The sequence below is a fragment of the Podarcis melisellensis genome (assembly GCF_964234715.1).
Source record: "Podarcis melisellensis genome assembly, chromosome: 10".
Lineage (NCBI taxonomy): Eukaryota > Metazoa > Chordata > Lepidosauria > Squamata > Lacertidae > Podarcis > Podarcis melisellensis.
Genome location: NC_138542.1, coordinates 31,886,140 through 31,913,305, shown reverse-complemented (window position 1 = coordinate 31,913,305; position 27,166 = coordinate 31,886,140). Strand labels below are relative to the sequence as shown.

The 27,166-nt window shown below is 41.1% G+C and overlaps 2 protein-coding genes and 1 long non-coding RNA gene across 9 annotated transcripts in view; 1 reads left to right on the top strand and 2 right to left on the bottom strand.

Annotated features, from left to right (window-relative positions):
- Nucleotides 1-790, bottom strand: part of SLC35E3 (solute carrier family 35 member E3) — a 9,046-nt gene extending 8,256 nt beyond the window's left edge. Inside the window, exon 1 of the mRNA XM_081928098.1 lies at nt 99-790. Coding sequence (XP_081784224.1) covers nt 99-488 — 390 coding nt within the window. The 5' untranslated portion in view covers nt 489-790. The remainder of the gene's footprint in view (nt 1-98) is intronic.
- LOC309379199 lies at nt 172-9,193 on the top strand. 6 transcript variants are annotated; one of them, XR_014172383.1, is made up of 5 exons: nt 172-191; nt 4,991-5,035; nt 5,775-5,917; nt 8,026-8,099; nt 8,299-8,406. It is a non-coding gene; the product is annotated as an uncharacterized lncRNA (long non-coding RNA). The 6 variants fall into 6 exon arrangements; XR_014172384.1 differs by lacking the exon at nt 172-191 and adding an exon at nt 1,070-1,238; XR_014172382.1 differs by lacking the exons at nt 172-191; nt 4,991-5,035 and adding exons at nt 1,245-1,428; nt 8,888-9,193 and having other exon boundaries at nt 8,299-8,373.
- Nucleotides 3,170-27,166, bottom strand: NUP107 (nucleoporin 107). 2 transcript variants are annotated; one of them, XM_081928014.1, is made up of 28 exons: nt 26,625-27,166; nt 24,542-24,621; nt 23,880-23,972; nt 23,102-23,217; nt 20,951-21,083; nt 19,937-20,040; nt 19,163-19,290; nt 18,176-18,224; nt 17,781-17,852; nt 16,941-17,029; nt 16,286-16,364; nt 15,113-15,226; nt 13,970-14,060; nt 12,906-12,982; nt 12,034-12,093; nt 11,349-11,494; nt 11,188-11,236; nt 10,313-10,382; nt 9,953-10,071; nt 8,500-8,538; nt 8,004-8,154; nt 7,357-7,463; nt 6,440-6,542; nt 6,186-6,346; nt 5,754-5,879; nt 5,149-5,262; nt 4,318-4,485; nt 3,170-3,529 (listed from the first exon to the last, which is right to left on the bottom strand). In XM_081928014.1, the coding sequence occupies exons 1-28, from the start codon at nt 26,648-26,650 to the stop codon at nt 3,422-3,424; spliced, it is 2,772 nt and encodes a 923-aa protein (XP_081784140.1). In that variant the 5' UTR covers nt 26,651-27,166; the 3' UTR covers nt 3,170-3,421. The 2 variants fall into 2 exon arrangements, with proteins under 2 accessions (XP_081784140.1, XP_081784141.1); XM_081928015.1 differs by lacking the exon at nt 26,625-27,166 and adding an exon at nt 26,238-26,463.

The window sequence follows — 27,166 nt, the reverse complement described above, 5'->3', positions numbered from 1 at the left end:
CCTCCCCCGGGCCTGAGGAAGGGTTTCGGGGGCCGCTCTGCCGGTGCGCAATGGCCCCCCTCCCGCCCTGGCTCTCTGGCTCCCGCCCTTCTCCTCACCAGGGTGAGCTTGATGCGGGCGGGGAAAGTCTTTCCGTAAGCCACGCTCTGGATGAGGACGATGACCGGCGTGGTCATGGCCTTGGCCAGCTGGTAGGTGCCGATGGTGTTGTTCTGCAGGGACAGATTGGTGAAGACCACGAAGCCGCAGAAGCTGAGCGCCAGGGGCAGCACCTGGCGGGGCCGCAGGCTCTTGGGGGAGAAGATGCCCAGCGCCTGGCACACGTACAGCCCCAGCCAGGTGACGGCGAAGTGCACCAGCGTCAGCGTCAGGTTGGGGAAGCCCATCCGCACGTACAGCCACTTGTTCAGGAACACGATGCAGATGGACGCCGCCAAGTTCACCAGCAGACCCGCCGCCAGGCGGCCCCGATCCAACGCCGGGCCCATGCTGCCGCCGGCCTCCGGGCCCAGCTCCTCGTCCGCAACCGGCGAGGCAGCCGCAGTAGCCACCGCTCCTGGGTGGTAAGCGGCGGCGGCAGCAGCAGCACTGGCCGCCGCCGCCACCACTACCACCGCCTCGCCCACCCACTACCGGGCCACGTGGCTCCGGCGTAGGATCTTCCGGGGCCAACAGGCCGCCGGCTCCGCCCTGGCAAAGAAGGGGCTCGCCTCACGGCGGCCCTCTTTCCCCTCAGACACTCACACGGGGCGGAGTCCCGCCCCTCTGGCAGGCTTAGCGGAGAAGAGCCTCCGCCTCTCCCTCCGTAAGAACAGAAAGAAACGAATCCTTACTTTTCCCTTTAGCTCGGGAGAAACGGGACGCCTGTGCATAGCTGTCAACGTTTCCCTTTTTTAAGGAAAATTCCCTTGTTCCGAATAGGATTCCTCGCAAGAAAAGGGAAAAGTTGACAGTCATGCGCCTGTGCCGAATTGCGAACCCGCCTCGAAGAATTCGAGCGGGACCGTTGCCGCCCCTGAGGTGAGCTCGCGCGTTCGAACGACGTTTCGAATGCCACTCCCTTAACGGCTGTTTAACGGCTACGCGCTGCTGAAGGCGCCTTAACGCAGCCCTGTTGTGCCGCAGTTGCTGGCTCTCGGGCAAATGAGTTACCGGGACGACTGAAAAGCGTTGGGCTAGTGGGGGGGACAACGGAAAAATAACGGCTCCTTCCCCGTTTGACAGCGTAGCCAGCAAAGGTGGTCCATGGCTGAAACTCTTTAAGGTGTATTTGTTATTTTATAGCGGCCTTCCAGATTCCCCCCCCCCCCGCCCCCAAACTCCCATCCGTCCTGACCATTAGGAGTTGGATGTCCAAAAGAATCTGGAAGGTCTCAAGCTGAGAGGTTGCTTCAGGCATTGCAGAATCTTCTAGCTCCAGGCAATGGGGTAAGAGACAAAATACTGGAGGCATTTCTATGGGCTGAATTGCCAGGAACGATTTGGAAGGGCACAGGTCCATATCAGGCTGTTGTTTTTTAATATATATATTTTACACACATATATAGACACACCCCATATGTAAATAGGTCTGGTTCTTTGTTTCCAAACTGATAGGCTCTCAACTACTCAAGGTCATTATTAGAGGGATTACTGAAGAAATACCAAAATTTGAGGGTGAGCTGAGCTAAGACTGCCTCATACATAAGATCCTTTTGGCTTACAACAATACAAGTCTGCATAAATATACACACTCGCTGGCACCTACCAGTCATTTTGTGTTTATAATGAGACTTGTAGGCAAGAACAGCATTTGTGAACTAGAAAAACAATATATTTTTTTTGTCTACAATAGATTTTGTCGTATCCTTATCCCTGCCTGGAGCAAAATGTGAGATATAAACATACATAACGGTATTCTAGCAGAGTCCACGTTGTTTCCATTATCAAATGGAATTACGTTTGCTTGTAGTTGCTCAGTTGGTAGAGCATGCGATTCCTAATGTCAGGGTCATGGGTTTGAGCCCCACACTGGGCAAAAAAATTCCTGCATTGTAGGTTAGACTAGATGACTCTTAGGGTCCCTTCCAACTTACAGTTCTATGAGTCTATGAATTAACAGTGTGAGGTGTGTTAATCTGAATTTATATGGTTTATCTCTGTAGATCATGGCATAAGGTTGACATAATTCTAATATGACATGAGACCTTCCATGATGAGTTTTGGTGACCCTAATATGACATGAGACCTTCCATGATGAGTTTTGGTGACCGTGGAACAAGCCTGAGTCCAGCTCCCCACTGAAAGGCATTCAGGAATATCCTGAGTTCACACACATCTGACTTAAGGATTAACACATGCAAATTTAGTTGTCAAGTACAGGATACTCAACTCAATGAGATTGTGGAGAGATGGTCAGGTTCAAATAATGGTTTACTATCAAAAGCCTTTCGCCCTTTTGTTAAGCAAACAGGATGGCCAGTTTAATCTATTTCTCACTAATTATGGAAATTGTAGGAACCACTCATTTCACAGCCCTGTCCCTTCCCCACCAACAGCAAATAGACCACCACACCACATCCCCACAAGGCACTCCAGGGGCAGGGCCTAAGGACTGAGCCACTTCAGGATCTTGACAGCACTGGACCAAAGTGCTATGCCAGCTCTAAGCTGGTGTGCCTGCCTCCTCACCTTCTTTCCCAGCTAGCATGCTCGGCAGAACTGCCAGTGTGGTGCTCCAAACTCCAGTAAACCCCACTGAGAAGTGGTGTGAGCTAGGGTTGCACCCTAAATTTTCAATCTGTCCTTGCAATGGATTATGGGTACTTTTTCTTGATAATCAGAAATTCTGTCAAGTAAGTAGCCCGACACTAAGGCTGGAATCCCAGTGATGCTTGTATCCTAAGCCTCCATTGTTTTAAGCAGCAGTGTTTTATATAAATACATGTATATATCTGGAATGCTTCACTCTCACTTGAAAGTCACACAAAGCCTTTGGTTGTCAGGCTGAATATGGAGAAAGGGCTTCTGTTCTGAGAAAAGGTGCACAGGCAACAGGATTTTTACCTGGAAGACAGTAAGCTGTACTCATGAACAACTGTGGGGGTTTAACCATGTGATCTAGCAAACAAGAGGCATCTATTTATAGTGCATTTTGCACATTTATGTGCTAAAGATACTTATTTCCTAGTAAACCAGTCATTTCAAATTTTATTGGAAAAAAATACAAATGTCAAAACGGTTTGTCATTTTACATACATAGAAAGTCACTTTGCTAGTGTCAATGCACTGCAACATCTTTAAAACAAAAATTCTATGCCAAACTTTGTGCGTTGAATCAAAGGTTTCCTTCCCCTTTCACCTGGAGTATGAGAACCTTTGGGCCCAACCTTACATTTACTTGTGCCACCATTCAACTTTTTTATAACCTAGAATGGTGGAACTAAGACTGGATTTCATATCCAAGAGGATCAAGACCTTGATCCAAAAGCATGAGGGAAGACTCCCTTAGCTTCTGCAGCAGCTTCTGGAGTTCATCCTTAGAAAATACCTGAAGAGGAAGATAAGAATAACTTAAGGGTATAGATACAGATACCACTGTAAGCATTTATTATATGAGGAAAAAAGTTAAACCGTCTGAGTACAGGAAAGGGTGATGGTATTTTATCTAAAATAATCCTAAAACCTGGGGCTGACAATTTTAATTCAGTTCAGAAATGCTTTTTAAAAAAGATACTCTCCCAAAAATATACAACCGGGGCCCCACCTGTGCATTCCCTAACTAGAAAGTTGGCTTTCTCAAAAAAAACCCCATTAAAGTACATAGTCATAAGGACTGTTCACTCTCATGGGTGCTATACTGACTGGGACTGTCTGTTCCTTTATTCTGTTAGTGTACTAGTGTCCTGCATTATTCCAATTTATTTTGGAAATGCTAAAAGAAAGCCCCTAAATAATCATACAGTGTTGTATCCAGTACTGCACCAGCAGGGTTCCACTAGTGCTATAAGACTTAGGTTGCCTTGCACCCCCTCCAGATTTGCTCCGAAAGGTCAACCAACTCTTCACAGCTAATTTTGAGGGCATGCAAGTGTCTGGAGAGGAAGTTCTGTTATGCGCACCTAACCTCTTTGTGCCAGCAGAGCTGCAGTGTTGGATGTGTGCCACACCCAATTTCTTCCCAGAAATTTTAAACACTATTTGATAGTGTGACTAATGTATTGTGGGCTTTGGAATTTGACAAATACAGACAATAAGACAAAAGTGCTTGTTACAGTGTGGATTATTTCAGCTAGATAGGCAAGCAGAGTATTTAAAACTTAAAGCAAATGAACTTACCATGTAGAGTTTATGTCGATCTGATGAAATCAAGTCAGCAAGCCTTAGGTCTTCCTGATACTGTCTTGTGCTATGCAATACAGTATGAAGGAGGAAGCACATCATTGGCAAACAGAGTTTTCGCAGCAGGATCATCTGATGGGTACGCTCAGGGTCATCTTCAGCACCCTTGGTAAGAAAATGTGGAATAGTCGTAAACCAGAAGTGTCACATTCAGTTTTAAGAAACTCTACTCTAGTGTTTAACAATCATATGGAAACTCAAAATTGAAACATCATGATGCTAAATCCTGCACCAACACAACCATCATGGGAGGTTATTAGTGGCAACTAGTCATGAAGATTATATTATCTCCAGTATCAATGGCAGTAAGCCTCTGAATACCAGTTGCTGGGAATCACAACCAGGACAGTGCTGTTGCGCTTATGTCCTGCTTGTGGGCTTCCCATAGGTAGATAATTGGTCAATGAGATAACAGAACACTGGATGAGAAAGGCCTTTGGTCTGACCCAACAGGGCTCTTCGTATAGTCTTAGGATGCTGAACTCCAAAAACTAGCCAAATTTTAGAAGATACTGCAATAATTCAAATTTACAGTTTGAGTAAAGTATTAGCATTTTAAAACCATAGTTGTCATCCTGCAGTTATTTCTTAAATACCGTAATATTCCTAGGTTTTCCACGGAACAAGCATTACCAAATCAGCAATCAAGCCATAGGTAAATGAAAACTAAGCAATGGCACTGCAGCATGTTAGCCTGGGAAGCAATACTGCTAGGCTATTACTGGATAGGGGCAGCTTCACAGTCTACTTCAAATATGTAAGCACTACCTCTCTGACATCAACCATCCATCCTCCATCAACAAACAGCAAGACATTGTACATTTTTTCTTTCACATCAGCTGTAAGGGCATCCAGGAGACCTTTCCAAATACCATAGTCCATCTGAAAAAGAAAAGTCAAAGTGAATCTTTCAAATCTTCATAACACACATTGTTTCTTCACCACAATGTATTGCATGCTTTTCCATTAATTTAGGAATAAGCTCAGAGTGGGGGTGTTACAGCACAGGTTATTCCAGAGTAAGTGGTGCAGCTGACATTCTTCTACACTGCACAGTTTTAACAGTTTGCCTCTCTTCCGCAAAAGAGCAGATTGCTGGTTATTTAACTGCAGTTGTCAATGTGCAGTTAAATTTGCCAATGAAGTGGAACCCAGAGTTTTGTCTTACCCGCTTGTTAATATTATGAACTTGGTCTATCCAGTTTAATTAGATGACTTCCATTAGTCCTAAGCTGGCACAGCCAATCATTCAAGGTTAATATGAGTTGTCATCCAACATCTGGATGGAATCACATATGTGATCTCACTAGCACAGGGTTAGCCAATTGGCAAGATAGAAGGATGGGATAATTTTACCTTTCCTTTCTATTTACCTCATATTTCTTCTCTTTAAGTTCATAGGCAACTTCTTCAGTGAAACTTGCTTGTAAAAGCTGACCAGGCTTCTGTGGCACCGAGTTCATGTGTTTAAACCATTCATTGAAGGCTTCATGGGCTTCCTAAATTGGGTTGGAAATGTTTAGACATTTTCATGTAGGTAAGTGTACACAGTTAGGCATAGTAATGGGTTTGTTGACAATCCTGATCCTTGGCAGACTATTAAATATGCATCTGAAGACCATTGATTTAGAGGAGATGGGGCCTGGCTCTAGAATGCTAGGGTTTTTTTTTTTTTTTAAAGGGTCCATATGCTTGAATAGAGTGCATTCCTCTCATGTCTGAGTAAGATTAGCCCACACTCAACATATCTGATTAGGAGGCAGGTCTTCTAGGTATCTCTTTTTGGACCTAAGTCACAGTCTTACCAGGTAAGCTCTAATACATAAATGCTCTCTAATAGCGTTGTCATCTTCAGCTGGAAGTGGACTATCCATTCCTTGCTCTTCCCATTGATTGTATATTTCTGCTATAGAGTCTTGTGGAATCTTTATAAACACATCCTTGGCTGCTTCATGTTTCTTTGATGCTGTATTTAAAGAGTATCAGTAAGTCATTTTCAGATTCATCATACTTCCTTAATATTTTCTCTAGTTCAAACTGATGGCTAATATTGTAGTACCTAAGAATTTCCTCATTATAGCATTGCTTTGTTTTAGTGCTTCAGCCCTCTGAGCAGGATTGAATACCAGCCAGTCAATTACATCAATCTTCAGCTGATCTTCCTAGAAAAAAAAGTTCTCTATTCAGTATATATAGTAAACAAATTTACTAGTCAGCTTTTGAGGATATAAAACAAATTAAAGACAGTGGTCACAATCTAGAAAACTACATGACTCGCTTAGCATGGCAAGCAGAGCACTAGACCTATGCTTCTCTAACAGCAGATTTCCATCATTGCGACAAAATGCATTTAAATCTTCAGTGTTTCAAGAACAATTTGTGACTAAGGCATGAGTATTACTGTTCCAAGAAAAAGCTTTGTTTGACTTTCAAACACTCCATGGTATGTCCAAAGTAGTCTGGGTGGTAACCACAGATTTCACAATATAAAATCTAATATAAAGTTACTTTCATAGTAACTTTTCCATGGATGCCTATCAAAATCTTTACTTTCAAACAGTGGAAGTATTTGAAAAACTAGCAGTTCACTATTAGCCAGCCTCATCCACCATTCATTTGGAACATAAAATTTGAGTTATTCATCCGTAATCTTGGCACAAATAATGTTTAAGTACTGGTGAAAAGCCATACAAATGTGTATTTTGGTGGACAGCATAAATTACAATTAAACACTCAAGAATTGCAACATGAGAAAATAATCCCAACTCTCCCCTTTTACCATAGCTTTGGTCTGAATCCATGTCAATACTAATACTATGAGCAGTACTTGGCACATACTGCGGTCAACAGAATACAAGGGATACAATTTATTTTAGAATTATGAGTATCTCTTCCACAGCTGCTGATCCCCCCCCCCCCCAGTCTTCTCTATTTGGGGAAAAAGTGTTAAGAAACACAGTTAGCACCACTGTTCACCTCTGTTGTGCCTGTATCTATTGCAAGATCATGATGAGTGAACTCGCTAGCATCTTTCTTGCGAATATTTTCAACAACCGTTTTAGTGATAGTTGCTACTTCCAGACCTTTAAATAGAAAAATATACAAGAGTTAGATATGAGGAAACAGGAGGAATTTTAAATAAATGTCACGAAAAGAAAAAAGGGCACATCCACTGAGCAGGAGTACCAATAAGGATACATCAGCAATATTGATAAATATGCTCAGTTCGGTTAGATTGGTATTTTTCAAGAACAAAGGGTTGTAGAAAATGGTGGTGAGGATTTCATAGCAGGGCAGAGTCTCTCTTTAAAAAATTAAAACAAGTTTATGGGTGCTTCAAAACTAAATCCAATGCTGAACAAATTTAAAGTTATTATTTATAGTTTAGTATTCAACTGACTATTACTCAGAGTGGACCCGTGACTAACTCAGGTGTATTAATTTCATTTTGTGTTCTTAGACTAAAAGTTAGTTGAATACAATTGGTAGTATATACGACAACTGAAATACTGCAACTTGGACATAGCTGCTTAATAATACTTGCCCACTTAGAAGATGTAATTAAATGTTCCCCAGGAAAAGAGAATACCACTCCCAAATAAATCATTCATAAAATTTCTTACCTGCCTCCTTTGCTAACTCTAGGCAATGGTGACGTTGTTCTGTCTCTGTGACATCTTCCAAGAACGTAGCATACTGAGCAATAGCTACATCCTGAGGCAAGTGGCTGACATAAAATGCTATAAGATCTGTGTGCTTCTCACATATTAACCACTGCAGCATAAAAAGATATTTAAAAAGAAATTTGTTTTATTGCATTGCCCAATTTATATTTCATTTGTGTACACGAGAGAAAATCAGAATAATTTATCTCTACATGTTTTTAAAAACTGATAATGCTTTTTTTTCTTTCAGCAGTTATTCTAATGACACTCTGCAGTTACGAAGACAATCCATAAGCTATTTGTATAAACAATGGTTGTCCTTGTGAAGGTGTGTTAAAAATAGGCAAAATATTTCAGCAAATGGTTTGCTATTTGTGTTTCCATTTTAAGAAATGAAAACTGTTCAATAATTTTAGAGCTTATTGTAGATGATACATTGCATCTAAAGACTTACCTGAATGTATGTTTTCAAAACGTCCACCGATACTTCTTCCTTAATGGAAAAAGTTACTAGGTTTAATAACATTACTTAAGAATGTCAATTAAATTTCCAAGTCACTGTTACCTTTCTATACTATCTGAAAATCGCTAGTTACATCCAGGTCTCTTTAAGACAAATGACTGAGTCTAGATTGGAACCAAATGAGTTACAGTTGAGCATTGTCAGATGTCAGGCATTCCATAACAGGTGACACTATTCTTACCATGTGATATTTGATTATCAGTCATTCCATCTTAATACCTCTGGGAGGGAGAATAGCTTTGCAGCATCAGCAAAAACTAAACTGGAAATTTTTTACATTACAACTGGAGTTTTGTTATATTAACCTTGCACGTTTCAGGGATAGACAGAAAATGAAGACTATGAGGATGCTGACGTTAACTCACACACAAGAAAGGCTTTAGTTCTTTTATGGATATTTTCTTGTACAACAGGACCTGATTTTCCCATAATCGGCAGGTTACTCCCGCTGTAGAGGTACAGATATTGTTTGCTTACACAGAAATACATCTTTTTTACCATTCCCTCATTATTCTATATTTACACAAAATGTTACGGGTTTCTTGCTTAGCCCAAACTTTACTTGAAAGGAAACCATTTAACTAGACAAAACAACTGACAAATTAAATTATGGTGGAAAAATACATATTGCAAATTATTCTTTATAACATGCATGGGGAATCTCCTGCCCAAAGGCCAACTTGGACCGTGAGGTCATTCCCCTCTATGTTTGACATATCATCAGATGCAGAGCAGGGGAAGCCATGGCTACAAAGGAACGATGTGGAGCCTTCAAGTGCACACCTGATTGTTCCTCTGCAACTGGGGGCTTGCATTTGGTGTCAAATGCAAGCCCCGCTGGGACAGGGTCTCCTAAGTGGAGCTGATCCCTGCTGCAAGTGGGGGTTTGCATCCAGGACTTTAAATCCAAAGCCAAATGTTAGCCTGCTGGGATTGTGAGCTGATCCATGCAAAGGAACAAAGAATTTTAGCAAAGGGTAATGTTTCACCTAATGTCAGATGAGCTACCTCATTCACCTGTCTAAGTAGCCTGTCAGCTCAATACAGTTCCCCATAAGTGCTTTATAGTCAAATATCAATTGCGATGTGTAGGTGCTTTCTGTTGAAACAGTTCTCAGACTACTATTTTTAATTAAACTAGCATTACATGCCAAATATTGCATGCTTCTTTTTACTACTAGCAAAATGGGGAGGGAAAGAAGCCACTAAAGAATCACTAGCAAAAAGTTTTCTCTTTGTTGTGTTGCTCTGGTCTGTTTCCCTTCCCATCTAGCTCTTAAACCCAGCCTGGTAGCTAGAGAAAAAGAATGATTAGGTTGCACAAGTGAAAGGAGAGGAACCACCAGTTCTTTCCTATATTCCAGGCACCATTACAAGAACTTACTTTAGTCTGTAGTCCCAAAGTGCGAAAAAATAAAATGAGATGGGTCATGAACCGAAGCAGGTGCCCTGGGAGCACATTTCTGTCTTTGGAGAGCCATTTGTTAAATTCTTCCATCAAACCTGAGAAAATAACAAGTTTCAATTCACCTTACCACTAATAAACAGATATTTTGGGGGGGGGGCTTGCTGTGCTTTGCTTTAAATGGATAGTGTAAATCAGGGGTCGCCACCCTTTTTGGACCTGCAGGCACAACTTAAATTTCAAGAAAGTGCTGTGGGCACTAATCATAAAATAGCTGCCATTGAGGCACAGCATAACACAAAATTAGTGAAAGTTCAATTATCGCTAAAGCAAACTTACCATCCACATCTCCCAGGATAATGAACTTCTGAATCACATGATAATGTTCTTGATGCTCTTCCAAAACTCTCTGAAAAGCAGTTTATAATTTGTGAAGACACACCATATATCCATAAAGATTCAGACAACAAAAGAGGAAGTACTTCTTTGCAGAACACATGGTTAAATTTTATTCACCTCTATTTTAAATAAAGCCAAGGTAAAATAGAAAAGAAATAAATACAAAACAAAAGTAAAAAACAAACCAATACAGAATAAAAAAAGAAAAGCAGGGAGAAGAAGATGACCTATTGGTAAATTGCTGAAATAACCTTCACCCTATTTTTAGGAAATATGAACATTAAGTTCTTATTTTCATCCAGAATGGATACACAGGAGGAGACCATTTTGTGCACAACTGATTGAAGAGTAACTGTGATGTGTGCACTGGTTTCGGCAGTGGAATGGGGTGGGATGGGCTTATGCATGACTGCTGACAAGCGCAATGACCCAGAACACAAACTCCGCACAAGCAAGGAATTGCCTGTATTCTGAGGTTCAGATACATCCAATATGCATAAGTAATCCACAAGTGATAGCCAAAAAAGTAAGATTACTAGGGAAACACTTTCCTGAGACCTAGGTAACTTTCATAGTATGGAACTGCCTGCAGACTTTTGGGCTTGAATTATACTATTAACTATTTAGGGTTTATGTTATAGGATTATATTAACTAATTAGGATTAAGGCTGCACTCCCATATCTATTTACCAGGAAGCAAGCCCCACTGAACAGAGAGGAATTTACTTCTGAGTAAACATATACAGGACTGCCTTGTAAAAGTGTGCAATAAAAGAAAAAAAGTTTTCTCTCTTCTGATTAAGATTCAAAATTACCTTTTTATCTGTTGCTTGAAGTTCTTCAAACACCTTTTCTAAAGTCCAGCTTCAAAATATAAAGGGAAAAAAATACATTCAAACATGTAAGTGAAACTGCAGTTAACAGCAATTAATCCAATATTACATAATGGCTAATTAAGTAACAAATAATAACTGACTTTGTTTCTAAATACTCTCTGGGGAGGTCTTCTGTCTCTTCTGTGGTCATCACTGATGAACGGATTTCCTGTTCAACAAGTGTGTCCACCATGATCCTGAAATGTGCCCAAACAGTATCTTCCCAGGTGTCACAAACTGGAAGAAGCTTTAGGTTGGCAAAGGAAAATAAAGAGAGCCAAAATTAATAGTTCTGGAATAAGCATATTAACAAAAGATGTGAGCTAGCCTGGCCGCATTCAGATTTCAATGTAAGCCACTGCTTATTATGACAGGAACAAGCTGCATGCCAAGAAGCTTGTCATATCGCAATGCACGTGTGCTAGTCTCAACTTATGTTTTTATCTCTGTGAAATCATTAATAATGCTAAGAATTAATAGGAAATACAAGAGAACTGTATTCAAAATGTCATTAAAATGTTAACAGTTTTTGAGCACAAATAAAGGCTAGCCTAGCTTGTTTGCCTGCTACTGCAAGCAAGCACAAACTTAGCTGTAGTAAATTCCGAGCACTATCTTCTGGTATAAAAGGAAGTAATCTACCCTATTTGTGAAGCCCTGAAAGACCCAAAAAGCACACTATACTTTTTAGAGTTCCCCAGTCACAGCAGCCTGTGTGTTGGCTGTTCTCTGTCTATTCTGCTAAGCTGTCTCAACAAGATGTTATTTTATTAATATATATCATACCTGTTTGAGGTTTCCACTGAGTGCTGCATAGATTGCTCTCTCGTATTTGTCAAACTGCTCCTAAAATTGTTCAAAAATATTTATTTGTGATCATTATATTTTGTTTATAGCTATTTAAGAAATGTACTAAACACTAATTCACTCAATCATGATACTCGGTATCTTCTGAAAGGTTCAGAGAACAGTTTGTAATATAGCATTAGTTAGTTAATCACATACATCAGCCACCACCAGTATACTTAATACAGCATCTAATACAGGAACCATTAACTTCAGTGGGTCTACTCTGAGTAGGACTAGCATTGGCTACCACTCCATCTCCAGTTCCTTATTTGTTAATAAATTAACAATTTCTATTAATATCAATTGATTAGTTATTGCATAAAATACTATTTACCTTCAGGTCTGTTTAAGCCCGTGTTTCCCAACCTTGGGTCTCCAGCTGTTTTCGGACTACATTTCCCATCATCCCTGACCACTGGTCTTGCTAGCTAGGGATGATGGGAGTTGTAGTTCAAAAACAGCTGGCAACTCAAGGTTGGGAAACACTGGTTTAAGCCATACTAATGATATGGTTAGAAATTTAGTGGCAATAGATTATATCCAGCAACAGTAAGACTTCCCCCATTGAAATAGAATAGAAAGCAATTTTCAGTTATTTATCCTTCAGCTGCCCAGATCTGCTGCAGAGGGTTGCGGTAACATCCAGAACAGTTTTAGGGAGATGTGGGCAACTGCAGAGGGAATAGCTGAAAATTGCTTCCCTTTCTGTTCAGCTGGAGACACTGTTGGATACAATCCAATATCTACTGAAAGTCAATGACAGAAAAAAATTCCTTAAACAGAATCTATTACAACTGCATGCTTCTTACCTTTTCTGCCAGTCTCCAGCAGCTTAGTTTCCAAATGCATCTGTATGGATTCCCTTCTACAGGTTCCAGCTCTGTTCCTATGTGTAGAGAGTAATTTTATATGTGGTTAATTCAGCAACTTAGGAGAACTGTACTGTCCACCAAAAGATCCACTTTCAGTTTCTCTGAAACTTTCCTCAAAGAGCAATCAAGATGCTGAAGGCTATCTAATCTGATAAGCAAAGCAGTCTCACTATCTTACTACAGCTATGTTCAAGTAAGAACAAAGGGTACATCTAAATGAGAATGCCGATAGAGAAGGAACGTTGGTAATGAATCGTGCAGACAGTTTACTGCAGGGTCCTCAAGCCTTTCAACTGGTGACAAGAGCAAGCCAGCAGTTCAAGTTGGGAGTTAACTCGTTTCTTAGCAAGAGCACAATCTGCACAGACTTGGCAGTGTATCGACTAATAAGCACAGCAGCTCATCCCCGGTAGGTCTTCTTCCCATAGATCAGTTGCCAAGACAGAAAGTCCCCACCTCTCCAGAGTTTTTCCCAAGCAATTGGAGACTATATTTTGAAAAAAACAACGAACGAATTCCTATGCCCCACAAATAACCCAGAGATGCATTTTAAATAAAAGGACACATTCCACTCATGTAAAAACATGCTGATTCCCGGACCATCTGTGGGTCGGATTTAGGTGATTGGGCTGGATCTGGCCCCTGGGCCTTAGGTTGCCTACCCCTGTTATAGCTCCTCCAAACAATGATTTAGAAGTCTGAATGTAGCCTGTTCCTGGATATCAAGATCTACCTGCTGTTATGCATATTCAACCCAATATATCTGGACCCTTATTCCAAAGAAAATACCTAGGCAGGGATTATAGCTAAGACTTTATAAGCTTATCCTATCCTCTTTTTGCTAGACGGACCCTAACCACTTCATCAAATTTTCACTAAATTTGATGGTATGCATCTTCAGATGGTTCCAGAATAAATCTTTGAAAAGACAGGTAAAATGAACAAATGTGCACATAGGGCCATGCATCTTTTTTCAGTTTCTGTGTGTTTCATTTAAGTACCTCCGTTCACATTAGGATCATGGTACAGCTTCCACCCTTCAAGCGTTGCAGCTCTCCAAGCCTGTCCACATCTTTTGCACAATCGTTGGGCCTATAAAGTAAGCAAAGGAAGTGGGCGAGTTTTGAGAGAAACACATTTACCGTATTTTTCCATGTATAAGACACCCCAATGTATAAGGAAACCCCTATTTTGTTTTAACTGAAAATTAAGTTGTTTAGCTTTTGGGGAGTGGGGGAGGTTAGTTCCACCAATCACACACCTGTCTGCCCAACCACTTGCCACAGCTACTGCCGATTGCACAGCTCGCCACAGCCACCAATTGCCTGCCTGCCTTGCCACAGCTGCCAATCGCCTGCCAAATCGCCGCTGCCAATCTCCTGCTTGCTGCTGCCATTAATTGCACATCCCCCCTCTGCATTCACTATCCATGTATAAGACTACACCCAATTTGTGCCCTTTTTTTTTTTAGCAAAAAGCATCGTCTTATACTTGGAAAAATATGGTGCATTCTACTCATGTTAAAACCACACGACATGCAAGGACCTGATTATTGTGATGATGGTGACAATAATGCTGTAGTGCATCTCCAGTCCCCTGAATGAATGTTCCTGTTCAGGGTTCCAGCCACCCTGGATCAGGAGCCCTGAAGTGCTCTTTAGGGCTTAGAAGGATAGTTCAAACAAACCAGGATCAAACCTTGGCTTCAGATCTTGTTTTGCTAACCTACACTTAGAATAAACTACAGTTTCCTAAACTCAAGTTCTATGGCTTTTCTTATAAAAGAGTGTGCATATGCACGTGTAGAACTAGTTGTAGAACTTTGTGAAGTCAATTTCAGCATTCAAGCAAACAAGCATGTGAAGATAGATAATTAAGTCTTTTTTGCAACTTTTGTTTGTGATTCTACTCTCAAACTTAATAGCATAATCCATACTTATTTTCTCACTAATGTAGTTTTTGGCACTTAATAGCATTTTATGGACCAAAGATCTATGTACAAATATGCCCATTCTGCAGAGGTTCCACTCGATGCATGCAAGCCTTTATAAACTGTATGTGTGCATGTGCATGCATGTGTACCCAATGACTTACACACACCTCTTCCCCATCCCTTTAAGTAAATGGAAATACATTTCTTTTACCTCATCCGTCATTCCAGCTCTAATGAGAGTGAAAAGGAACTTAAGTAACCGTGCATCATCTTCCCGATCCAAATCATCAAGTGGCATTTTCTGCCTTATCGGAGCATCTGGGTCCTAAATAGAAAAACTGCACTGATTCTTTTGAATTGCAAAAGCACATTTCTCCCTGCATATTGCTTTTAAGCTAAGTCATTGAAAAGGACAGGAGGTTCCTGTTGGAGGCTGTTCTGTTTCCCATTTCCAGAGGGACAACAGTGTTAGTCTCTGCCAGCAAAAACAACAAAGACCGCTACATTTACTATGGCGTAAGCTTTTGTGAGCTAGTACATTTCATCAGATGCATATATTTGTATTAAAACATTATAGGCTACCTTGACTTGTTACATTTCTGGGTTATCAGCCAGAGTATATCTACTCTTGTTTTGGTTTTATTAATTAATTGCCTAACTCTGCATAAAATAGTTGCACAGTAAAATCTCATACGAGGAGACATAGGGTGGACCATAGTTTGATAAAGTAGGGCAGTATATCTCCAGTTAAAAAATATCTACCCTGAATACTGATGAATTTTCATCAAACAGAAAACTGCTAATTGTTCAATTAAGGTAGGGGAGAGGAACCTCTGGCATGTGGGCCAATCCTGGTCCACCAGGGGGTCTGCTTTGGCCCACAAGACCATTTCCTCTAAACAAAGCCCAACTGCAAACCTGTCATTACTGGTGACCTCAACTGATGGGCAGGAGGACAGGATTTAATCCTGCATTGCCTGCAAGATCCTCCATTGCACAGACAAGGGAGCAGGATTTAATCCATGCTCATCAGTGGAATGGAGATCCCTGTGCAAAACCACCATCTGAAGCAGCTCTCACTCGCAAGCTACTTCAAATAGGTTTTTGAAAGGCCTGAAGATAGCCAAAGGCTCAAAGAGAATTGCAAGGGCTGTCGCAATGTCTTTTACAAGACTCCCTGCTTCTTCTTGATCTTGGAAGCTTAAAAGGGAGTTGTGGGGAGACTTGGAATCTCATCCTGCTCCCCTTTTAAGTCTGAGATCAGGGACTGGGGCGGGGGGGGGGCTTGCAAAGCAAATAAGGCAGATCCTGATAATAATAATAAAGGATCTAAAAAGATTCCCCATCCCTGATTTAACATCTGGAATTAGTAAACTCCACTTACTAATTCAGTCACTAGTGGCCTTGAGCTCCCAGAGAAAGTGTTTAATTGTCGCTGCTTCAAGATGTGCAGAGTATTCTCCCTGAAAACACAAGGCATATCATTACTTCAACAGCAATACATACTAAAGTAAAATATTCTATTGTCAACACTATAATGCATTAAGGTTCTTTAATTATATTTAATTAATTAGTCCTGATTTTTTAAAAAAAACATTAACTAAGCTTTTTAAATTACAGCTGGTGAAAGTTGATGCAGTGTTTCAGCAGATCTGTCTTCAGCAATTCTATGGTGTAAGAATAATGCACAGCAATAATGTAAAGCGTAATTTTTATAAACCGTTTATGAGTTTCATAGATTTAATACCTACCATATTTAAAATAAATTAAAGCCCAATATAAATAACAAATTTACATAAAGTTTATTCAACATGCTTTTTAGGAATCATCACAACAATGATATAGCAAAAAAAAAAAAAAAAGCAGTATTTCCATGTCTCTCATATTTAAAGAACAGGGATTGTGTCATGTAATAATTATAAAAAAACAAACAAATTTTTTTCTTGAATCAATTGCTTGAGATGTTTGTGTAGAATATGGTATAAAGAACCAGCAGCATGCAAATATCAAGAGTGATCAGTAGTTGGTCAATAACTTACCAATATACAGACTTTGCATAAAATTCAATATTATCAGAGAAGTCTCCAACTTCATCCTTGGCAATGCTCTCTAGCCAGTCTACCACCAACTGAAAATTAAACTAAACTTAACAATAAGGTAAAACAAGACCTTTCCGCAATTTCCACTTTGATTATGGGGTAGACAAAGATGCATCAACCCAACACGGTGCAGGGTCCTCTAAATTCTATGGCATTTACTCCCAAAGATGTAGTCATAGGATTGCAATCTCTATCAAATGCTGCCTTTTTAAGCCTTACAAAGAGAAATAAAAAGTGTTCTTGCAACACATATGGGAAGTATCCCATTGGTGTTAAGGAGACTTGTTCCTAAGTACAGTGGAATCTTGGTTCTTGAACACCTTGGTACTCGAACATTTTGGCTCCCGAACGCCAAAAACCTGGAATTAAGTGTTCTGGTTTTCAAATGTTTTTCGGAAGCCGAATGTCCGATGTGGCTGTCAACTATTGTTTCCGGGGTGTCTGCGCCAATCGGAAACCGTGCCTTAATTTTCAAACATTTTGGAAGTTGAACAGATTTCCGAAACTGATTATGTTTTAGAACCAAGGTAGCACTGTAAAGGTATCATATATATATATATATATATATATATATATATATATATATATATATATATATATATAAAACACGCAAGACAATCAGTTCTGACCTCTTGCAAGAGGGATGTGTTCTCCCTTGATGGCTTGTTGAACAAGGAGGGAGGGAGAGAAAAGTGGGCGGGCCCTTTTCTGATGCCCTAACTACCACTGGCATGTGCCCACCCCTGACAGATTACTCCACATCCCTACTTTGTGTCATACCTGGCTTTGTCGAACCAATGAATCTCTCTGGAACAGACTGTTTATAACAGTCTTTTCACTAGCATTTATAGCCTAGGGAAGAACAAAACCTATGTTCAAATGACTGAAGCATGATTCATGATCAAAAATTATTTTCTATTTGAAACACTTTGAACACTTTAACCATATTTGACAATTATATGCTTAACAGTGCAGGTGCTTAATAGGACCCCCCCCAAGAACAAATATTGTTAAAGCTGATCCACATCAACTATGCTTTATGAAACTAAGAATACAATATGCTTTATTAGTTCTATAGTTTTTATCTCTATTATGTATTTTTAACAATGTAATACTACGGTAAAAAGCAATGTGGGTAAGTTGTCCCTTAGTAGAAAAAGACTGACAAAACTTACTGCAAGGTCAAACATGGTTTCTTCTTCTAGAGCAGACTGTATCCTATCCCTGGATTTAAAGCAAAGAAAGAGAAAACAATATTGAGGATTAGCATTGCATGTTATTTCTTAGCTACATATATCTCGTTGAAATCCACAAGTACACATAGGGCACAATTCATACACAATGTCCAGAAGGGTCTGAGGGCCCTATATCCCCTTCACCCCACTGGCACAGATACAGTGATAAGACAATTGCAAGGTCTGTGTGCACCTGCCATATCCCCATCCTGGTCTCCCTCCTTGTACCTTACAACTTGTATGTGCTCAAAGTTCTACTGAGGATTTTAAAGAGTTCCTATTGAGGATGCAGTTATAGTGCAGTTAGATTTATTTTTTTTAATATTGGACAATATCCAGGGTTAGTCATACTCAGAGTAGGGACACTGAAATCAATGGACTTTAAGTCCATTGATTTCAATGACTCTACTCCCAGTATGACTATATCACCCACTGTATTTGGACATGTTCCAAAGTAAGTGACATTGTGTCATTCATTCAACTGCCACATCCTATATTGGTTTGCTAATGTCTGCCAAGCACACTTTAACTAACCTAATCACTGGAGGCTCGGGTGGCTGACTTTTTTCAGTTCCAGCTGGTTCACCAGCTAGAACCCCTCGATCAGCACACTGGCTGTGCAAGTCTAAGGATACACATGCAAAATCTTGCAGGAACTCGGATGGCCCTGTGAGATTGCGAGAGCATCTCAAATCTGGCATGCTGGGAGGGCCTCTTCCCCTCAAGAAAGGCTAAGAGCAGACTTGGCACAAAAAGAATTTTAAGCTCTGTCTTGCTTGGATTTAACTTCTGCAATTTCAGCCAGTCAGCCTTCAACCACATATGGCTCAAATCACACAAGTTAAATGTACATTAGGTGTGATTGTACTGCAAAGTAAATTTAAGTGTTGAGAGGAAAAAATACAAGCAGGCTTTCAGGAGAATTACCTGTAAATTGAGGATAATAGTCTCCAAGTTACCATCTCTTGCTTGAGAAGCCACAACACACTGGCAGTTTTTGAAAATTTCTGCTGCCCAGGAGTAGCTCGGTACACTATTTTTTGAAGAATGTTTACCTGGTATTTAAAAAACAAACCAACATTTGGGTTATATCATCTTTTCTTCTCTCACACAATATTTTATTCTTCGCACAGTGGAATTTGTGTAATGCTTTACAACAGAGGTTCAGAATTGGATCCAATCAATGGGTGACTTACATCTATAAAAAGTTCAAAGGGGATTGCCACCTCCTTTGAAGGTGTGCCCCCAGCACTCTCTGTCAGCTGATTGGCACTGACAGGAAGCCCTGCTTGCAAAGGAACAACCAGGGGCTCACTTGAGGCTCCCTGTTGTTCCATTGTAGGCATGTCCATACCTGCCCCACACTATCGGGTATGGGGTAGGTGACCCTGCTTTATACAGCATAAGTAAAAACAAAGTAATTTCCTGCTGACAGTAAGAAGAATACAAGTAGAGAGGAAGAATGGAAGATGCACTGGTAACGGGATTAATGCAACTGGTAAATTTGTTGCTTTATACAAAATGAGTCTGTACAGAAGCTATTTTTGAGAGCTCTCTGTACAAACTACAGGCACTCTCAACAGTAACCCTCTTTTCATATATACGACAGTGACATTGCCTGTACTACTCTATGCTTACTCACTGAGAGAAAATGATTTTGGCTCAGCAAGTAATGAATACATAAGGGATATAACAATATACCTGGTTATTGCAAGTATCTTCGTACTCATCTACAAGTTCAAAAATGGTAGTGGAAGTGTGTTTTAAAAGGGAATGTAGAAAATCAGAGTACATACTCCTCGTTGCTAGAAGAAGAAATGTGTTAATTAGAATAACCTACTTTAGAACAAGTCTAGCTTGTAACAAGTTCACCTTTATTATATTTAAACACTCATAGTGCCTACGTTTTGTACACATATCAAAATATATAAAACAAGATTTTTAAAATAGCTGTACAATAAGCACAATGTTTCAAAGCACATTTGATAACACATTCTCCTTTGCAGATGTTCTTTAGAACAATAAAATGGAAGTATTGATGGGGTGAAACTGACATAATCTAAGCATTCCTTAAATCAGTGGTGGGGAACCTCAGTTCCTATCATCCCTGACCATTGACCATGCTGGTTGAGGCTGATGGGAGCTGGGAGTATAGCAACACCTGGAGAGTCACAGATTCTCAGATTCTCCGTCTCTGACTTAAAGGGGGGAAAGTCAAACATTTAGACACAGGAAAAGAAATGTAGCTAAATAAATTCTCAGCACTACAATTCTGAAATCATGTGCCAAAAACAAACCCAGAACTGTACAAAAACAACATAAGGCCTGTGGAAATGTACAATGTGGTTTAAACAACTTCCTAAGATGTACCTATTTTATATATGACAGTTAGCGTAGTATTTATTATGGCTGTCCCCGGCCATGGTACTGTTCTTCCAAGACTATGATCTACTTTGAATCATGGAATTGTAGAGTTGGAAGGGACCCCTAGGATTATCTAGGCCAACACCCTGCAATGCAGAAATCTTTTGTCCAACATGAGGCTTGAACCCTGACCCTGAGATTAAGAGTCTCATGTTCTACCAGCTGAGCTATCCCTTAGATGGGATGAAGAAAAACTAGACCAGCTACTTATCCTACAACAGGATACCTTATGCATTTAACAACAGGCATTGATGCTGTAACACATAGCAAAGGCAAAAAGTGAGCTCTCACCTGCTTCCCCAGGATCATCCTCCTTCAACAGGACAGCACTCTTAGTGATATCTTCTGTACCACTGTACTCTAAATTTGTGAACATGATTGAATGTTGTGGGGAGAGTGAAGTTGTCCAGTCATTGTCATCTAACTAAAACACACAATATGATACACAGAATAAAAACCCTATTAATATCACTGCAGTGTGTATCAATGGTATGACATTGTGATTGCTTATGTACTTTTTTCTTCAGAAAGTAGTTCTAGCAAAATTGATGGCCTATTGCAACACAGGGGGTTGAAGCTGATTAATATGCATTTCCCTTCAATTTCAGATTTCAATGTCAGCCATCTATTACTTATGGTGGAGTCCAATCCCCCTTTGCATTGAACTTTGTGTGCTGACAGGGCAGAAGGAACCCTTAGCTCAGCCCCATCAGCCTCTACCAGCCTTTGCCTGCAGTGATGCCAGCATCAGTCTGCCATTGAAGAGCTCCTTGTTCCACCTGCCAAGTGTGTGACTGGGTAAAATTGCTACCAGCCAAGTTCCTGGCCAGTGGAGAGGTCCAGGACAGCTCTGTTAAGCCCTGCCAGCCAACACCAAGAGTTTCGATTGCAGACTTAGTTAACAGCAAGAGTCAATAATCACCATTGTAGATATTGCAGTTTTCATGAAAATGTACTCTGGTTGAAATAGGGATGGGATGATTGAATGTAGGTGGTGATTATTATTTTTTCCTTCAAATAAAGGAGTCGCCTGTAATCTTGTGTCTTGCTCCAAAAAGGGAGTTTTACAAAACTGCACCCTACTGGTACATGACTCTCCTATGCATTCCTAGATTTCCTAATGATGTGAGAGGAGGGGGAAAAGTTCCTTCTAGCCATTCAGTCTTCTACCCATCTAAACACTACATATTATCCTTAAAAGGTGTGCTGTCAAGGCAAGCTTTTATGACATACAAAATGACAGCAAATTATCAAGAAAGATGGTGAGAACCCAGCTTCAGTAGCAGTAAATCATTATCCCCACCTTCCATCTACATGAGGGCTGAAAACTTCTTACCTTAAAAGACTGACTAGATTTTGCAGTGCTCAATATGACAGCAGGGGAGACAGTGATAGACTAGCCCAAGAGCAGTAGCCAGGGCAACAAGCCTCTGATATCATAATCACATAATAGGGAGCAGTAGCCTCAGTAACAGTAGCTAAAGCAACAATCCAGTGATGTCACAATGATACAACAGGGAACATTTTCTGTCTTTCTAGTTTCTGGACACATTGAAGTATATCTAAGAATTTAAAAAAAAAACAATCTTAGCTGCTCTTCTCATCACTCCTTCTAATAGCAAACTCAGATGAGTGAATGCTGATGGTCAGAGCTGAAACAGGGGCACTGAGTAATAAAAGGGAGGTAACATGTTACCTGCCAACCTAGCAGTTCGAAAGCATGTCAAAGTGCAAGTAGATAAATAGGTATCTCTCTGGCGGGAAGGTAAACGGCGTTTCCATGCGCTGCTCTGGTTCACCAGAAGCAGCTTAGTCATGCTGGCCACATGACCCGGAAGCTGTACGCTGGCTCCCTCGGCCAATAAAGCAAGATGAGCGCTGCAACCCCAGAGTCGGCCATGACTGGACCTAATGGTCAGGGGTCCCTTTACCTTTAACAGCATGTTTAGACCGAGTCCCAAGATTTGATAAAGTACAACTTAAAAAAACAAACTAAGGTGGCCAGTCCAGTGAGGAGTGAGCATGTTCAGTAGTCACAGAATATAGTGTATCAATTGGGAAAGAAAAATGGAAGTTGTGGGATGAAAACTCCCTGTTCCCAGGAATGGCTGAAACTCTTAACAAGCACACATTTGTTAGGAGAGTAAAGACATTTCTCTCCTAAGCATACTATATTATTTTTGATTCTCTAGATTAGAATTCTAGTTACATTTTCACAGGTACCTCACTTTAGAAAGGACCAAAAAATATATATATTAACCTGCAACTTTATGTACACTACTTGGGAGAACACCTCACTCGGTACAGTGGGACTTACTTCTGAATAAACATGCACAAGATTTCATAGACTCAGAACTTCAGAATTGGATTTTGGCTGTTAAATGTTGCAAAAGTACCCTATGATGGGTGAAAGCTGCTCATTTGTACTTTGCATGTTCTTACCATAGACACATTTCCAAGGTGCCCAGGAGTATGCACAAGATAAGGAGATTTTCCTCCTGTGCCCATGATGGTGGACATATTCAGTTGATTCATGGAACTCCGACTCTGTGGAGTAACTGGAGAAAATTTGTTTTTAATATTTTTTTTTAACAGGAACAGGAGCAAGACATGGCAAGGGGTGGGGTAGCCCCTTGTTGAAACTAATACATTATTCAACTCAGCAGAGAGATGAAATAGTGAATAAAACTTCACCCTCTTACAGAAAACCAGTATTGTGCTTAGTACTTAATTCTATTTTAATTAATTTTAACTAAACTATTTAGGAGTGGAAGGAATAGTGGATGTGAACACTTAGAAGTATAGTACAGTGGTGCCCCGCAAGACGAACGCCTCGCAAGACGAAAAACCCGCTAGACGAAAGGGTTTTCCGTTTTGGAGGCGCTTCGCAAAACGAATTCCCCTATGGGGTTGCTTCGCAAGACGAAAAAAATCTTGCATCCCCCCGCGGGTTTTTTCTGCTTTTTTCGCCCTTTTCTTAAGCCGCTAAGCCGCTTATCAGCTGTTCCGCTGATAAGCCGCTTAACAGCTGATCGCTGGAAGCCGCTTGACAGCTGTAGCGCTAATCCGCTAAGCTGTCAATGGGCTTGCTTCGCAAGACGAAAAAACCGCTATACGAAGAGCCTCACGGAACGGATTAATTTCGTCTTGCGAGGCACCACTGTAAATTTAAAGTACTAAAGTGTACATCAAATAAGGCAATAGGTATAAAAGATCTTACAGGAGCGTGAAATCCTCCCCAGTCCTGGAGTCCTGGGGACTGTCAGTCCTCTTGTTGTCATGCCACTTGAACTGTCATCCAGAGAAGCAAGGACTAAGAAAATAGAATCAAGCTAAGAAAATAAGCTTCAAAGTTCTGTCTCAGTTTGCAGGTGTCCCTGGCCATCTTAAAGTATAAGTTCTGGTAAACACAGTCTATGTCATTATTCCTCCAAATTCCATCTTTCCCAGGAAGCCTATTGCTTAAGTGCAGTTTTTCTACAAACGCAAATTGAATCAGGTGGAGGATATGCTGACAATTAACAGGATCAGAACAAGCATATGTAGGTAAATGTTACCTTTCCCACTATTGCTGCAGTTCTGAGAAATATCTCATTTTCTGAAGCTGATACTCACTTTGGGTGTGAATTTTAATAGCTTCAAATCTTAAAGTGTTTTTCGCCTGGTCTTACTACATATTTGTCACAAAAAGTAACAAATCATGAAGCAAAATAATGGTCAAAATCATATTGAATTATATTACTATGTGTAACAGAAAATAAATTATAAGTTACTCTGCACTGTCCTGAATTATATAAAAAAGACATTATCATTTAAAGAGATAATGTCTAGCTCACAAACCATATGAGTATACTTTTAAGGAAAACCAAAGGAAAAGGATACTAGAAACTTTTTTTTTAGAACTCTGCTTCCGAACTGGCCGAGTTGCTTCTTGTGGAGTAGGCATATTTTGAAAATCATTCCTGAAAAGAATACAAACATCTAATGTTATTGAAGCTACCAACGTTGAGTCTGACCAAACTGCGGGAGGCAGTGGAAGACAGGAGAAGTCACGAAGTGTCGGACACGACTAATCGACTAAACAACAACGTTATTTTATTTTAATTACTTCTAAATAATAAAAGTTTAAAGTTAACCTAAAATTTCATATTATAATTTGAAACAAGAGACACTTCCAAAAATAACTGAACGAAATTGTTCTACAATACCTGATCTGTATGTGTGAAATCTGAAACTTTACATCTAATAAAGAAATATCCTCAACAGCAAAATTCTAGCAGTCAGTTATAATAATCTTCAACAGAACCAGATGCTGAAAAGAAAAGAAGACTCTACTTGCACATTAGATAATTTCTGCCATCTTTGAACATTTAGGGGTGCATCAGTATTCACCAATCTCGGAATTCACCTAGGGTACTGTTCCTATACAGTTTACTAGCATTCTTTTCCCAATAGCTGCCAATCGAATGCCTCTGGAGGCTCAGAAGCTGGGCATGAAGATGATGGTTTTCACTGTTATTTTCCACAGAATCATCTTGCATTCAGAGGCATACATCCACTAAACCTGGATTTTCTACTTACGTTTAATGGCTAATATATGGTGATAGACAAATTCATGAATAAAGTCTTTTTTAAAAAAGCAATCTTTAGGTTGTGGGCTTCACAGCACCTTGCAGCAATTAATTAATTATGTGTTCTGTGAAGATTGCAACATGGTTTTGTGACACTGATAAAAAAATATGTTTTTCCTTTTCTCTCTGCAAACATGGGAAATTGTGGGGAGGAAGAAAAGCAATTTGAAGCACGGAAAAACTTTGCCTCCTATCAAAGGAATGGCTAATTTTTGGGTGGGAAAATAATTTTTGAGATTTAGACCCCACCTCTCTACCTTGAACTAATTTTGGGGTGTCTCTTCTCCATCTAGTCCAGCATTGTAGCAATGGCCAGCCAAATGTCTCTGTGAAGCTTGCAACACAAAATGGTAGCAAGTCACCTCCAGCATCTGATACTCAGATGGCCAGGAGGCTCCATTTCACTTGGTCTGTGAAGTTAAGGATAGGTGGTGGGAGATTGCTTTGGTAACATGTGCTTAAGTGTCATGACAGAATGTGGTTATTTAGCTCCTTCAACCTAAATGTATGGTACCAGGGTGGGTTACAAAAGACATGGGGTCATAACATAACATAAACATAACACAAACTAAAAGCAACAGTCCAATCAGATAGTAAAACTCAAACTGATGTTGACTAAAACAAATAATTTGGCCAGACACCTAAATGATACCGACAAGACCGCCAGGCAAACCAGCCTAAGGAAGGCAAGGAGCCACCACTGAAATGGCCTAGTCATCTGCCTGCAGCACTTCAGAAAGCAGGACAGCCAGAGAAGGCTTCCAACATTTCAAGCACCTTGGAAGAGAAAGTAGCCCAAGAGATATGGGGTGGGGTCCTAAGCCATGGAGGTTTAGTGGGGTTTCTAACAACCTGACTTTGCGGGAGCCCCTCGTCCTAAGCGCCCCACCTTAAAACCACCAAAGGAGCATATGTGAACGGATGAAAAGTGGAACTGTGGGACTCACTGCCACAGGACGTGGTGGTTGACCATGAGTTTGGAGCGCTCTCAAGAGGGGATTAGGCAGCTTCATGGATAACAAGGCTATCAGATGGGGGACGGCTGTCAAAGGGCAGCTCAGGGAGGCTGCCCAATATTGCCCTCATGTTCCCTGTGGGAAACAGGAGGGCTGGGCTGGGCAGGCCGCTCCGTTGCCTGGCAACCTTCCGAGCGCCTATCAGCTGGCGCGCGAGGCTCAGCTAACGGCTCTCCTTCCCTCCCACACATCCAACGGCCGCGCACGGGGACAAAGCCCACGCTCGCTGCAGGCTCCCCACCCCCACCCCGTTTCGCGAAGCGCACCGGCCGCACCAGGCAGAGAGAACACCTCTCGCCTCCCCTCCCCCTCGCGTACTCTGTCAAAGGAGCCGACTTGTCCATCTCGGAGGCGCGCGGCAGGCGGGCCCGGCGCCGGTTGCCGCTTCTTGAGGCTTCCCGCTCCCCGGAAGCTCGTGACCCGGAGCAGGAAGTGGAAGAGTCAAGGCAATGAAAGCGGAGGGGGCGGGATTTGTGGCAACGCCTGTCTTGAGACGAGAAGCCGCCTGAGGCTCACACGGGCCTACATGTTTCAAGGCAGAGAAGCCAAAGGGCAATGGAAGCCTGGCCTGCGGGGGCCGTCGCTTGGAGCTCTTCGTACAGAGAGACAAGGACTCTTCAAAATTTATTACTGTACTCACCATGCCGGCTTCAACGGCTTCCTGTAACGGTCGACACAGACAGGCTCCTGGGTAGGAAGGGCGCCGCCTGTCGTTTGGGAGGACCATTCCGATATAAACCCATTTCCCGACGGCAGGCGCTGAGCGGATGCCCGTGTTAGGTTTGGGACTGCAGAACTCGGCAAAAACCTCGGAACTGGGCATTATAATTTCGGATATATTAAAAGGACGAGGATGCAGA

Bases quoted from the DNA above. Each gene is read 5' to 3' on its own strand.
- NUP107 (XM_081928014.1), bottom strand. From the start codon at position 26,650: ATGGACAAGTCGGCTCCTTTGACAGA. The intron at 17,853-18,175 runs GTAAGTTTTGTC...GTTCTTCCCTAG, and splicing joins AAACCATGTTTGACCTTGCA to GCTATAAATGCTAGTGAAAA. The intron at 5,880-6,185 runs GTAAGACTGTGA...AACCCAATTTAG, and splicing joins TATGTATTAGAGCTTACCTG to GAAGCCCATGAAGCCTTCAA.